Raw genomic sequence first — 12,760 nt, 5'->3', positions numbered from 1 at the left:
GAGCTGTCAGACGTGAGTCATCTGTCTTTTTGATGACTATGGCGGAGCAGCTTGGAGGCTGTCCTGCTTGAGAAGGCTTCCTTGGAAATATCCTCGCAAGGCATTGCTAACTTGAGTAGATTCTTTCCACTACCTCTGACTGCCCCAGAGCTTCAAAGGTGTTTTGCAGCTGGGTTATTCAAGATCAGAACACTCCTTGCCTTTATGACTGGTAGAAATTGCTGACGGGTGGCCCCGATGCCCCTACCTGCACAGCATGCCCAACCCCCAGCTGCTTGCTGAACTTGGTTAGTGCTTGCCATCAGAATACAAAAATCTGCCTGTTTTCCTCAAGGTAGGAGTAACCTGGAGTGCAATTCTTGTTCCAGAGCCAGCAGGTAGGAGTGGGGTGATGTCTAGTCCATAAGCCAAGGAGACATTATTTCAGAGTGCCCAATCCTAAATCAATTCTCAAACCATCCTGATGTTGGACAAATTGAGGGAGATATCTCCTATAATGATAGAAAAGTGAAAAACATTAAAAGGAAGGAAGCGAAGGCTGTTTGACTTTAAGACAAGGAGGAGTATGGCTACAAAGGAGACTTGAGAATAGACATAGGATTTCTTTCAACCCGCTAATCTCATTAGTCCCTGAGTGCACATTTTTTCTGCTACATGAGTGAATAATGAGCAGCAGCAGAAGTGTACCTGTATTCCTTTTAAGAAAAGAAAAGTGAATTCTCCCAACTTTAAAATAATAACAATAATAAGCTTGGTTTCATTTTATTTTCAACCTTTTTAACTCCAGTACTTACTGCCCCCGTGGCTAAGGTTCTGGATGTTCCCCGTCCTACTGTGGGAAATGCAAAGTTTGCATTTCCAGTTTCTACCAGCTCACTTTCTGCATCACCTACCAGCACCTCCTCCAGCCAGCCCAGAGAGTACGTACTGTTGATGAAGTCTTTGAGAGCACTCTAGACATAGTAGTTCTCCAGGTTAAGCTTGTCCTTGCCCCAGCCTAGGCACATTTGGCAATTTTCAGTCGTTATAACTGCAGTAGTATGTGACTGGCATATGGTGGACAGAGGCCAGGGATGAGGCTAAGCATCCTACGATGCACAGCACAGCCCCCATAACACAGAGTTATCTAGCTCAAAATGTCTATAGTACCAAGGCTGAGAAAACCTGTTCTGGCATAACTGACAACTTGTAGGCCTTAACTTGCTATTTCAAGAAATAATCTCATATTGACTCTGGGCTATCGTAACCTCAAGCGTGGATCTTTTTCCCTGTGTGATTTGTGCTGCTGCCAGCCTGGGAGGGGAGCAAATAGCCCTTATCTAAACACCTGTCATTCAGACCTAGATTCGTGGGAGGACAGAGCAGCTGAGAGAGAGCAGACTGGGCATCTCCTTTAAGCAGAGTAAACAAAACCCCAACTTCAAATAAACAGAACTTGGCTCCATTAAAGGAAAGTTAAGTCTTAACCACTTTGATCATGGCTGAAATTAAGTAGACCACCGGCATTTTACTGGCAAATATTCCCATCAGCCACACAGAGAAACCACTCCAGCAGCAGGACTTGTTACTGGTCATGCCAGGCCTGCATCCCACCACTTCAGAAGGACAAAGGAGTCAGGTGTGGACTTCCAGCTCCAAGCCAGAGTGGCACCAAACCACAATTTTCGTTGCAGTAGCAATAGTGACTGCTCGGTTACCTATTGCCATGTAACAAACCATCCAAAGCATAATGGTTTACGCAGCAATGATTTATTATTTCCCATGCTACCGTGGGTTGTGTGGACCAACTGGACAGTTCTTCTACTCCACATGGCATTGGGTGGAGGCCACTTCATTCAGCTGACCGTTTGTCTGGGGCTGGAACATCCAAAATGACCCCACTTGCACATCTGGCCCTCGGTACTGGCTCCCGCCTGGAGTGCCATGCTCTCTTCCACACGGCTTTCTCTATAGATAGTCTCTTCTCATTCTGTAGTCTGCCAGAACTCCCTTACAACGTGGTGCTGGCTTCCAACAGATCAAAAGTGAAGGCTGCCAGCCCTGGGACATTATCCCTCCTGCCCTGACCCATTGGCCCAAGCACATCATGAGGCCAGCCCAGATTCAAAAGAAGGTGAAATAGACCCTACCCCCTGATGGAGGATCCACTTGTATGTATAAGGATGGGAAGCTTTGCAGGCAGCCATCTTCGGAAGCCATCTACCACAGTGGTTCAATCAACCTGGTGACGACACAGAGTGAAGTCCCCACTTTCCATGAAATTTCCTTCACAAGGAGGTTCCTTTCATTTCACCCACACAGGAATGTTGGCTTTACATGAGACCAAGACCTAAAAGGCCACATTCACAGATAGGAAACAGGGCATCTCTTTGACAAGCCTCAATAGCTCTTGGGGGCTTCAATTTCCTCATCTGTAAAACAAAGGTAGCCTAGAGTTCAGTTCTACAGCCTTAAACCTCAAAGGAAAAGCTTTTACACAGGTGTTCTAATTTGCAACTCTCACCAGATAAGGCCAGATGCAGTGGCTCATGCCTGTAATCCTATCACTTTGGGAGACAAAGGCAGGTGGATCATTTGAGGTCAGGAGTTTGAGACCAGCCTAGCCAACATGGTGAAACCCCACCTCTACTAAAAATACAAAAATTAGCCAGGTGTGGTGGTGCACTCCCATAATCCCAGTTACTCAGGAGACTAAGGCACAATAATCACTTTAACCTGGGAGGCGGAGGTTGCAATGAGCCAAGATCATGCCACTGCACTCCAGCCTGGGAAACAGAGAGAGACTCTGTCTCAAAAAAAAAAAAAAAAAAATTATTTCCCATAGTATTTTCTAAAGGAGGGTTAGGAATGTGAAGTCAATAGTTCACAAATGCACTCCTACTCTTCAGAGGTATATTAGGAATGCATATCTTGTTGATACCTACACAAAGCCTCCTTTGAATTTTAACTCCCAGATTTTTTCTCTTGCTTGTGGTCTGCCACCATGGCTAAAGTACCTCCACATACATCACCACAGAGACTACACACATCAATTTTTTCATAACCCCCAAAGAGAGCAATCAGCCAAATCAGAAATTTTCAGGGAGATATCGAGATAGAAAAGGCTAGATACCCAGTCTGAGAAGTCAGAAAACTAATAATAATAATGTCATCATTCATAGGTATTATTATTCTTATGTAGAACATAGAGGAGTCAGGATTTGGAGGCAGGCCTGGGACCTAGGTTCAAATCCTGGCATCACCACCTACATCTGTGTGGCCTCCATAGGGTACTTCGGTAATAATAAGTATTGAATGAGGTCATATAAGCTAGTGTTGGGAGAGGCCCAGCCCATAGAGAGCTCACAACCAAGAGTGGCTGTCTTCATCGTCACATTGATTTTCAGTCTAAGAAGTTGCAACTCAGAAAACAATAAGTCATCTATGTTGCAAGGTTATTTGCTCTTCTTCCATCCAGAAAGTGGACGTTAGAGAAAGAAACTCACATCGACCATGTGTCTACTCCTTGCTAACATTTCCCATGTGCAACCCTGAGTAAGCCTCCAAGAAGTTACTGTAAATATGAAGAAATTGAGGCTCAGAGGTTTAGATAACTTGCCCCAGGACAGATAACTGAGATGAGGCAGAGCTGGGATTAAAACCAGGTGGCCCTGGTGAGACAAAGGCTCAATGTAAATAGAAGAGTCAGCCCATGTGTCCACATCCAGTGAAGTAAACATGGAAAATGCAAGATCACCCATTTGACCTTTACCATTAACCTATCTAGGCCTCAATTTCTTCATCTGTAACACACGAGCATTGAAACTTGAAATCCAAAGTTTCATGAATGCATGACTTTGGGTTTAAAACTAAAATAGTATTGTTTCAGTGTTCTGAGCTGTATGTTTTCATTAAGTATCATTTTAAAATCTCATTTTCTAATTTCATGTCTCTGAGAAGTCTAGATCTCTTATCAACTCACAGTGGTAGAGAATATCAAAATTATTCAAACATATCCTTAAGGTGCAGTGTCCCAAACAACCTGGCGCATAAACTAGCATAGCTGGAGCACTAACTTCCAAAATAAAATTAATCAAGGAATAATAGTCAGCTCTTCCAAAACAAATACATATATAAACATAGGCACATATGCTGTAACCTCAGAATACCATTTACTGTAAGAGTGTAATCTATTCTCCTACGCTCAAAACAATGTAAATTTAAGGATTGAGAACTTCAGTGGTAAACTCTCACCTGTATCTCTATGGTTTAAACAAATAAAAGAATAAGAAAACATTCGTCACTTTATTTTTCATTGATCTTAACTTTCTTTTTCTCTCTTTCCACCTTGCCTTCTTGTTTTGAGTTATACTTTGGGCCCACCAAGGAGATTTTTCCACCATGTGAGTTAGCTAGCCAGTGGTTTCATTCTCCATCTGCCAGTGGATAATATGGTTTATATGTGGAGGGAAAAGTGGTGAGAGGGAGATTTCAAAAAGGAGGCTTGTCACTTAGCTAATACATTATGTAATAGAAAAGATATAAAGGAATTATTCACTGGCTTGCTGGTTTAAGAATAATTCAAGTCCCTGAACAGAGCTTCAAATTAACTCATGGAATTATCTTTACCTACAGTTGTGTTTTAGTTGTTTTTCTTCTATTGAAGTCAAAAGAAAAACACAACCTTCCATTCAGGAAGAAAGAATAAAACGCTGTTCTCGTTTTCTATATCATTTTTGGCACTGTTTTTTGACAGCAATTCATGGGAATAACATAGATAGCCTTTTTATGCATGCACTAGACTCAATATCCCACTATGGGAAAAGGCTCAATTCAAATTTGATCACATTGTGAAAATGAAAACTTAGCATGGGTGAATATAGCTCTATAAAAGCTGAGTTCTCCCTAGGACTCTATGTGTGCCCTGCATTAACTCCAGAAGTCAACAGTATTGTAGAGTCATTAATCTTAGAGGAAGAAATATAAACCAGGTGGGCAGGCTCCTAACATCAGCTAGACCAGCCGATGTTCCAGCCGATGGAAGGATGGTTAATTAGCTGCCTGCAGTGTCTACAAACATTGTGGAACATTAACTTTGGCTCCTGTCAAATTCAGTTCCAGAACAAAGAATGGCTATTTGTGGCGTATCAGGTTTTTTGGCATATTTGTGTTACCAACTTACAACATTTTAAAAAGAAGAAAATTCTAGATTTCTGAGGACCTGTGGCCATTTATTATGTATGACATCCAGCATGACACCCACATGCCTCACTCGTATAAGATACAACACAGAACATTGTCAAGGGCTCCCAGTTTCCCAAGTTAGGACTCGTTACAACCATTTCCTCCTAAGTTCCTCCTCCTAAGGATCGTAACGATTCACTAAATGCCCATCATGGATCAGGTAGTTTACAAGCATGATTTCAAGTGATTGTTATAAAGACCATGTGAGGAGGGGCCCATCATCCTGTTTGTATTACATATGAGGAAACTGAGGCAGAGAACATCATGCAAATTGCCCAAGTTCAAAGTTAGTACACTTAGGCAGCCAGATGGCCAGACTGTCTTCTCCTCAGTGGAAACAATTTTAACAAGCAATTAATTTAAGAACATGTTAGAATTAACTCACAAAGTTACACAAGAAAAGACAACTCTATTTGGCCTTTATTTCATTAAAATCTGAACTCAGCCGTCCAAAACTATCTCGTGGAACACACAAATGCTGCACCCAATGATCATGATACTCTCTGCAAACCAACACCCGTTGGTCTGGGTAACTGTGTACACAGCCAGCTGGACTGTTTTGACTGAATCGACCTAACACTTAAGCTTATTTTTTAATACATTAAATTTAATCTAATAAATAATTAGGGGAAAAAGGAGAAGTTCAACTCTGTTTGATTCAGTGAATTAGCTCTGGAACTAACCTAAAGGGTTGTTTGAATTGTTTGACAAGTTCCTTTGTGTGGTGAGTATGTCTGTGTGTTTTCGTACAACTCGCCTGTCAACGCAATCAAAACTGTGTGCAACATAGACACAGCTTGCAAAGTGTTCTGAGAACTGATTCGTGTCAGATTTTTTTAATCCATTGAGTCCCAGAGGTGCCATGTCAATATAAATTTTAATTTTACTTATTCGTAGATTTCATTTTTTTCCCTTTGTGCCAGAGGATGTAACAAAGCTTCCCAGGAGGGTGTTTGTTAATACAGAGCATTTCTCTCTCTGCCCTAGCATGGAAAGTCTATCATGTATCTTCCCCAGATCACAGGACATGAAGTGCTTTTGCAACTTACAATATCATGAAAAATAAAGCACTTCAGGCTAAAACAAAAGAGCTCATCTACAGCAGTGGCCCCTGTGTGTGGTCCCCAACCATTGGTGGTAGCATCTCCTGGGAGCTTGGCAAAAATGCATGTTCTCAGCCCACCCAATACCGACTGAATCAGAAACTCTGGGGTGGGAGTCTAGCAATCTGTGTTTTAACAAATGCTTCAGAGGATTCTGATGCTTACTCAACTTTCTGTTCCTCTACCCTAAAGGAACAGAAAGAGGAGACACCTCAGTCTTTGACTTGCAGTGGGTATTGAACAAGAGGTCTTAAAGACTTCCTATTGTACTTTAATTAACACTATGATGTCTTAAATAAAGTTCTGTGTCTTTTTAATTCCCTCTTTTAATCTATGGCAATTCAAGCACTGAATTTAAGTCAAACAGACCTGGCCAAACAGGCAATGCCAGGCAGAAAAAGGGAATGACTATAGAGTAATTTAATCTATTCTAGCAGAATAACTAGAATCCAAAATGGTCAGTCTAGTTACAAATAAATTGGATCAATAATGCAGTGAGCTGGTTGTTTGCTTGGGAATTAGCTGAAAGCAAAAGCACTTAAATCCATTGAATATAAATTATTTTATCCAAGTAGCATAGAAATGCCCAACCAGCCTTACAAGATTGAGAGGGTTGTCTCAGACAAATAAAACATGCCTTCAGAACAAAGGAGTGGCGTGTGTCAGGGAAGACTGCCTAGGATGTACTGATGGGGAAGCTGACAGAGCTTCCCAGGAGGGTATTTGTTAGTTATGAGCATTTCTCCTTCTGTCCTAGCATGGAAGGTTCCATCGTGCATCTGCCCCAGATCATAGCTCTAAAGAAAAAATACAAGGCTTACCTCTACATGGATGAAGCTCACAGTATTGGGGCCGTGGGCCCAACCGGCCGAGGTGTCACGGAATTCTTTGGACTAGACCCTCACGAAGTTGATGTGCTCATGGGCACATTCACCAAAAGCTTTGGAGCTGCAGGAGGTTACATAGCTGGAAGGAAGGTAAGAGAGGGACTCCTTGTGTCTGTTTAAAACCTGAACGCCCTGGGGATGCCGTGTGTAGGGCTTCTCTAATTTCATGAAAGCTTCAATTCAGTTCACCACACCTCAGCTGATCACTCCAGCCTGGCTACAATGGGTTCACAGCCAGATAAGGCCCAGAATGTTGAGGAGCTCTTCCTCGAATAGTGAAGAGGAGGATGTGATGAGTGATCACATTATAATGAAATGGCAACACTGGCCATGTACACAAGGTGCAAAGTACCAGGGAGAGGAATAATGAACTTTGTTAAGTAGTATTTAGGACATGGTTTAGATTGAATGTCCACCTTGTAGACAGATAATGGGGGGGCCGTATTTAACACAGAGAGAGAGAATAATGTATACCAAGCCACAGAAGTGATAAGGGATGTTCTGAAAACTATAAGCAGTTTGGGGTTTGTGGCATTAAAAAACACAAGGAAGGTAACAGCAACAGTAGGCAAATGTTAGTTATTAGGGAGGCTGACCCTATGCTACGAGTTGTGGGTTTTAAGAGTTCTAATCAAAATGGTGGCAGGAATGTACTTTTAAGAAATTTTCTCTGCAAAAAAAAATTCTTTCCATAATGTTGCATAAACCATAGGTCAAATCCTGCCATTCTCCAGTATCTTATCAATATGCCTTAAAAATTCTTATCTGCTGGGATTAGACTGTTAAGTGAATGTTGGCCCTGTCAAGGATCTTGAGTCCACTTGGTCAATATCACCAAGAGGTTTGTGAAAATAAAACAATAAATATTTGAGAGAAATTTAAAAGGAGGGAAAGGGAAGGGACAAAGAAAGTCCAATATTCAAACCTGGGTTTGAGAGATAAAGGAGCCAGTTATCCGACCAATGAGAGGACAGCCTTGTCCAAATTCTGACACCTATCTCAGAAAAACCTACACCTGTCCCAAAGAGCATGACAGTGATGTTGGCTCAGCTTAGGATGGTACAGTAGGCCCAAAACCAGTGCATGCAAGTGATATCAACAAAAATCCCCACTTCCTTACCTATTGAGATGAACAGGAACTTCTGGTAAACCAGTTAGACAAACCAAGAAGTGCAGCAGAAAACAGTCCTCTCATTGAAAGCTCATGATTTAAAACAACAGATTTAATTCTGGCCACTGGCTCTGCCATGAAATGCACAGATGCTTAAAATGTTCAGAGTTTTAAGTGGTTTTTACCCTTCAATAAGCACTGCTTTCTTTCGGGCTCAAAGCATTGTTTTTCATCCCCTCTCCACTTGCCTGCGGGAATTAGCCGGGTAATGCTAAAACCATTGGGAATGCCCAGGATCTTACAAAATTCAGCTAAATCTGGTGAAAGGTTAAATGTTCCCTTGCTAGACTGCAGAAGCAGTAGGATCAGAGGGTCTCAAATTTAGGAGCTCCCTGATCCCGGCTACATTGCCTTGTGAGCTTGTGGTTTTGTGATTACTTTAGCAGCAGTTCTGAACTTCGAAATTTTTAACCAAGCGTAACTCTGTTTCCTGAACCAAAGGCACCTGAATAAACTGAAGCAAGCCAGTCCTCGAAATGTTGTCAAATTTGGTGGATGTCACATTTTTCCTCCTAGAGTGCCTTCATTTGATACCCACTTTAAACAAAGGCTCGTGACTAGCAGAAGTAGAGACCAGTTCACCATGATTCTCTCTCATGCTCTCCATTCTGACATTAGCAAGAGTATTTTTAAGGTGTAGATGTTCCAGTGTACACAATTTCTACTCATTTGGCGTAGATACCGAGGAATTGTGAAATTTACCATTATTTACATTAATCCGGATGCAGAAAAAGTATGTACACCTGTTCCTTTTCTTGCCTTTTAAAATGCTTGTTTTATGCATATTTAGAACCAGAGGGTCGCATCGTTCATTCCCTCTCCTCTCCCTCCTTTCTCCTCCCCACCTTTCTCTGTCTTCTCTTCCCTTCATGTTGCACTGCAGTGTCTACATTTACCACTAGATGGCAGAAAGAATTAGGGCGTGTTTGGCAGAGACCCGTTAGCCTCCCCTGAGATCTACCCCGCTAAAACAGCAAGATGCAAAACCTTGAAAACACAGGGCTGTTTCCAAGACCTGGGCGGTGAGCAGGAGCGCACTTAAGAAAATGCATGTATCCCTGATGACTTGAAAATCAGTCAGATACACACCTATGGTTTTGATGAGACTGTGGCAAACCTGGGTAAACAGGCTTCCTTTCGGCCTAATGAGCCCATGATTTAATGGAACTTAGGTATCTGTTCCTTTGTACCTTTAATTCTTTTCAATTATGTTAATTTTTATTATGTATAATTTCAAGTCAAATCATATATTGTATTCCTATGAACTTTAGACAATTTTGTGAAGAATTTTTACTTTGAGTCTGTTTAAATTATGCTTTTTAACTGAAACAACATAGGATTGGGCAAATACTAAAGATTTTTGTTTGAAAAACTACTTCTACTAGTATGTTGAAATAATTAGAGTACAGTTTTCAAACTCAGATAACTGTACTGTAAGATAGATAGGCAGTTGATAGATAGACGACTAATCTCCCAGATACTTTGCCATATAGCTCAGTTTAGGAGATTATTGCAAAATAGCTAGGATTCTAAACCAATGTATACAAAAGCAACAAAATTGAACATAAAAAAGTTAAAGTACACACGTTCAGACTTGCTGTTTTTCTGAAACTGTATATAATTTCAATTTCACTGTGCCCATAGGGTTCTCAGTAAACCCTGAAATTTGAAAATAATCAGTTAGCTCCAAAATTCTAGAAAAAAAGATAAAAACATCTGGCTCTTAACTCTCTTTTTAAATGATGTTAATATTGGTGTAGAGGGGCTGCATTTCCAATAATAGTGTCTGGGAGGTTCTGGAAATCTTTATGGAATGAGTCAAGGTCAGAGCTTTATATATTAGCAACTAGATGAGTCATGTAATGAAATGTATTTGAAAACAAGGAGGAAAAAATGGTTTAGCATGACGATACTACCAGAGAAAACAGAGGTTTTGTTTTGACCTCAGAGCCTTTTCCTCACAAAGTGTCCTACAAATTCCCCTCTGCTAATTGGAGGTTGCTGCCAGGCTGTGATCCCCTCTTTCCACTCAAGGAAACTGCTAACAGTCTGTCCAGAGCCAGCAGAGTTTTGCTGTTATTCTCACTTTGAGTTTGGAGCCACTATAGATGCACAGTGAACAGCCTAACTTGGAGGAGTCTGTCCTTTCAAGACTTTCCTGATGAAATTCCAGATCACTACTTCTCTCCACCTGTCAGAGCTCCATGCCATGAATGGCTTCTTTGAAGGGAAGCCTAAGCTGATGAGACTAGGTTTCTTATTTTTATTCTTTTACATCTGTATTGATCCTGTGGCTGGGAAATGTGGTCAATGCCGAAGACCCCAAACTTTTCCCCAGACAAGGATCTTGAGTCTTGGCACTGAACACTGGCTCTCACAGCCTCCACAGGCTGACCAGAGACTTGCAAATGAATGAAGCGATGGTAGCCCTTGTAACTGATAGGCTGCAGGGCTGGAATTCTGGAGAAAGGAACTGGGACAGGGCGGACAAATTTGGGGTGAGCATTAGCCCCAGAAGCCCGCCTGCCAGCCAAAGCTGGGTCGCTCTAAAAAGCGAGCCCTGCCCTGCACGCTAGGCCCTGGCTGTATTTAACATCCCTTTGAAGTAAGCAGGGGTCATGGAGTGAGCTCTAAGATGTTTATTCTAAGAGCCTCCTGTCTGATTTCCTCCCAAAAAAAAGCCACCCTTGCCCTTGAACTTCAGGCCCATGGGTAGAGAAAACAATCAGGGTTTTGAACTTCCAAATCGATGTGGAAACCTCAGTATGAGGAGACCTCTAGCCCACCCTGAAGAAGACACATCCCAGAATCACCTTACAAAAGACCAAAGCCACCTCTTAACTCATGGCTCATAGCACCCATTATGAGAGGGAAACAAGAGGGGGAATTCGTAGCCAGGAATCAAGGTTCTCCCTGACACTCTCCAGAAGTTACTCAAAGAGCTCCATTTTTTGAACCACACAAGCAAATAAACCTCCATCCAGAAACTCAGACCCTGAGAGAAAGCGAACTCAGTCCAAAAAAAATAAAATTTGGGGCAAGATAGTCTTAACATTAAAAGGAACCAATGCTGCACCGATGAGGTATTCATTCAAACTAAGAAGGCTCATGGCCTTGACTTTAAAAAATGTCTCAATCTGTGAATTAGGGTTGGGGACATTGGGAAGAGCCCTTTTCAAGATCAAAGGAAGTTTTGTTTTGTTTCCTTGTCTGATCTTTGTCAGTGATGACCCCCAAGCTAAGTCAGTAATACCCTATACGCTTTGAGGCCCCTGGCCATCTTTCCTCCATCTCTAAAACTCCTCTGTTTTCCATTAGACTGTCAGTATTTAGCAGGCCACTACTAGGTATGGTATCCACCACTGTGGATTTTAAAAGAAGTGTAAAGCTCCATCCCTGCTCTCAAGGAAATTTCAGTCCGTTTTGGAGAAACAAGAGAGATAGACATGAAACATTTTGAGACCAGTGTGACTCAATCTGTGGTTTAGTACCATACGGATGAGTAGATCAGGACGTCTCCCCACCCTCTCCAAAAAGAGGAACAGTCCCTGAGTTAGGGAAAGCACCGTAGGGTAAGGAGAGTGGAATTGGGGTCTGTGCTCTCCTGGCCCCCCTCACACCACACCAAGCTTACTCTTCTGGGGAGAAGTCTGGAGAAGTCAAGTGCGGTCTAAGGGTGAGGCTCCAGAGTCAGCTTCTTTGGGTCTAAATCCTTGTTCTACCATCTTTTGGGAATAATTGTGTAAACTTCTCTGTGATTCAGTTGTTCTGTCTACAAAATGCCAATTAAAACAGTATCTACCTGAAAGAATTATTGTGAAGTTTAAATGTATTAATGCATACAAAGTTCCTAAAATGGAACCTCAGGCCACCGGGGAATATCAGCTATGCTGTTAGCTTCTAGCCTTATTAGCTCTTCAGGGTCATTCAACCTGTCATCAAGCCTGGGTACTCCCTTATTGAAAACGTCTCTCTTTTCCTTCCTTTTCACTCCTGCTGCCACCCCTCCCCATAAGTATGCAGGAAGAGCTAGGCTGAAAATCCTTGGTTTGATGTATGGGTCTCTCAATGTGTAGTCACACAACCTTAGAATGTAACTGTGTGCAAAATGAGAGAGTTGAAACAAGGACACTCCAAGAAGCTTTTGTATTTTGGTCCCCTCCTCCCACCCCTTGCTCCCAGTTCTAAGAATCTTTCAATCGGCCATTCATTAACAATAATTGACCAGGCGTGGTGGCTCATGCCTATAATCACAACACTTTGGGAGGCCAAGGTGAGTGGATTACCAGAGGTCAAGAGTTCGAGACCAGCCTGGCCAACATGGTGAAACCCCGTCTCTACAAAAAATACAAAAATTAGCCGGGCGTAGTGGCACA

At 42.1% G+C, this 12,760-nt stretch overlaps 1 protein-coding gene across 1 annotated transcript in view; it reads left to right on the top strand.

Moving 5' to 3' along the window:
* The window catches only part of SPTLC3 (serine palmitoyltransferase long chain base subunit 3), a 164,599-nt gene that overhangs the window by 110,172 nt on the left and 41,667 nt on the right, over positions 1-12,760 (top strand). The window contains exon 8 of the mRNA XM_023217963.1: positions 7,084-7,303. Within this exon, the coding sequence (XP_023073731.1) occupies positions 7,084-7,303 (220 nt within the window). The remainder of the gene's footprint in view (positions 1-7,083; positions 7,304-12,760) is intronic.

This window comes from Piliocolobus tephrosceles, chromosome 20 (assembly GCF_002776525.5).
Source record: "Piliocolobus tephrosceles isolate RC106 chromosome 20, ASM277652v3, whole genome shotgun sequence".
Classification (NCBI taxonomy): Eukaryota; Metazoa; Chordata; class Mammalia; order Primates; family Cercopithecidae; genus Piliocolobus; species Piliocolobus tephrosceles.
The sequence above is the reverse complement of the archived record's forward strand: the minus strand, read 5'-3'. Positions and strand labels throughout refer to the sequence as shown.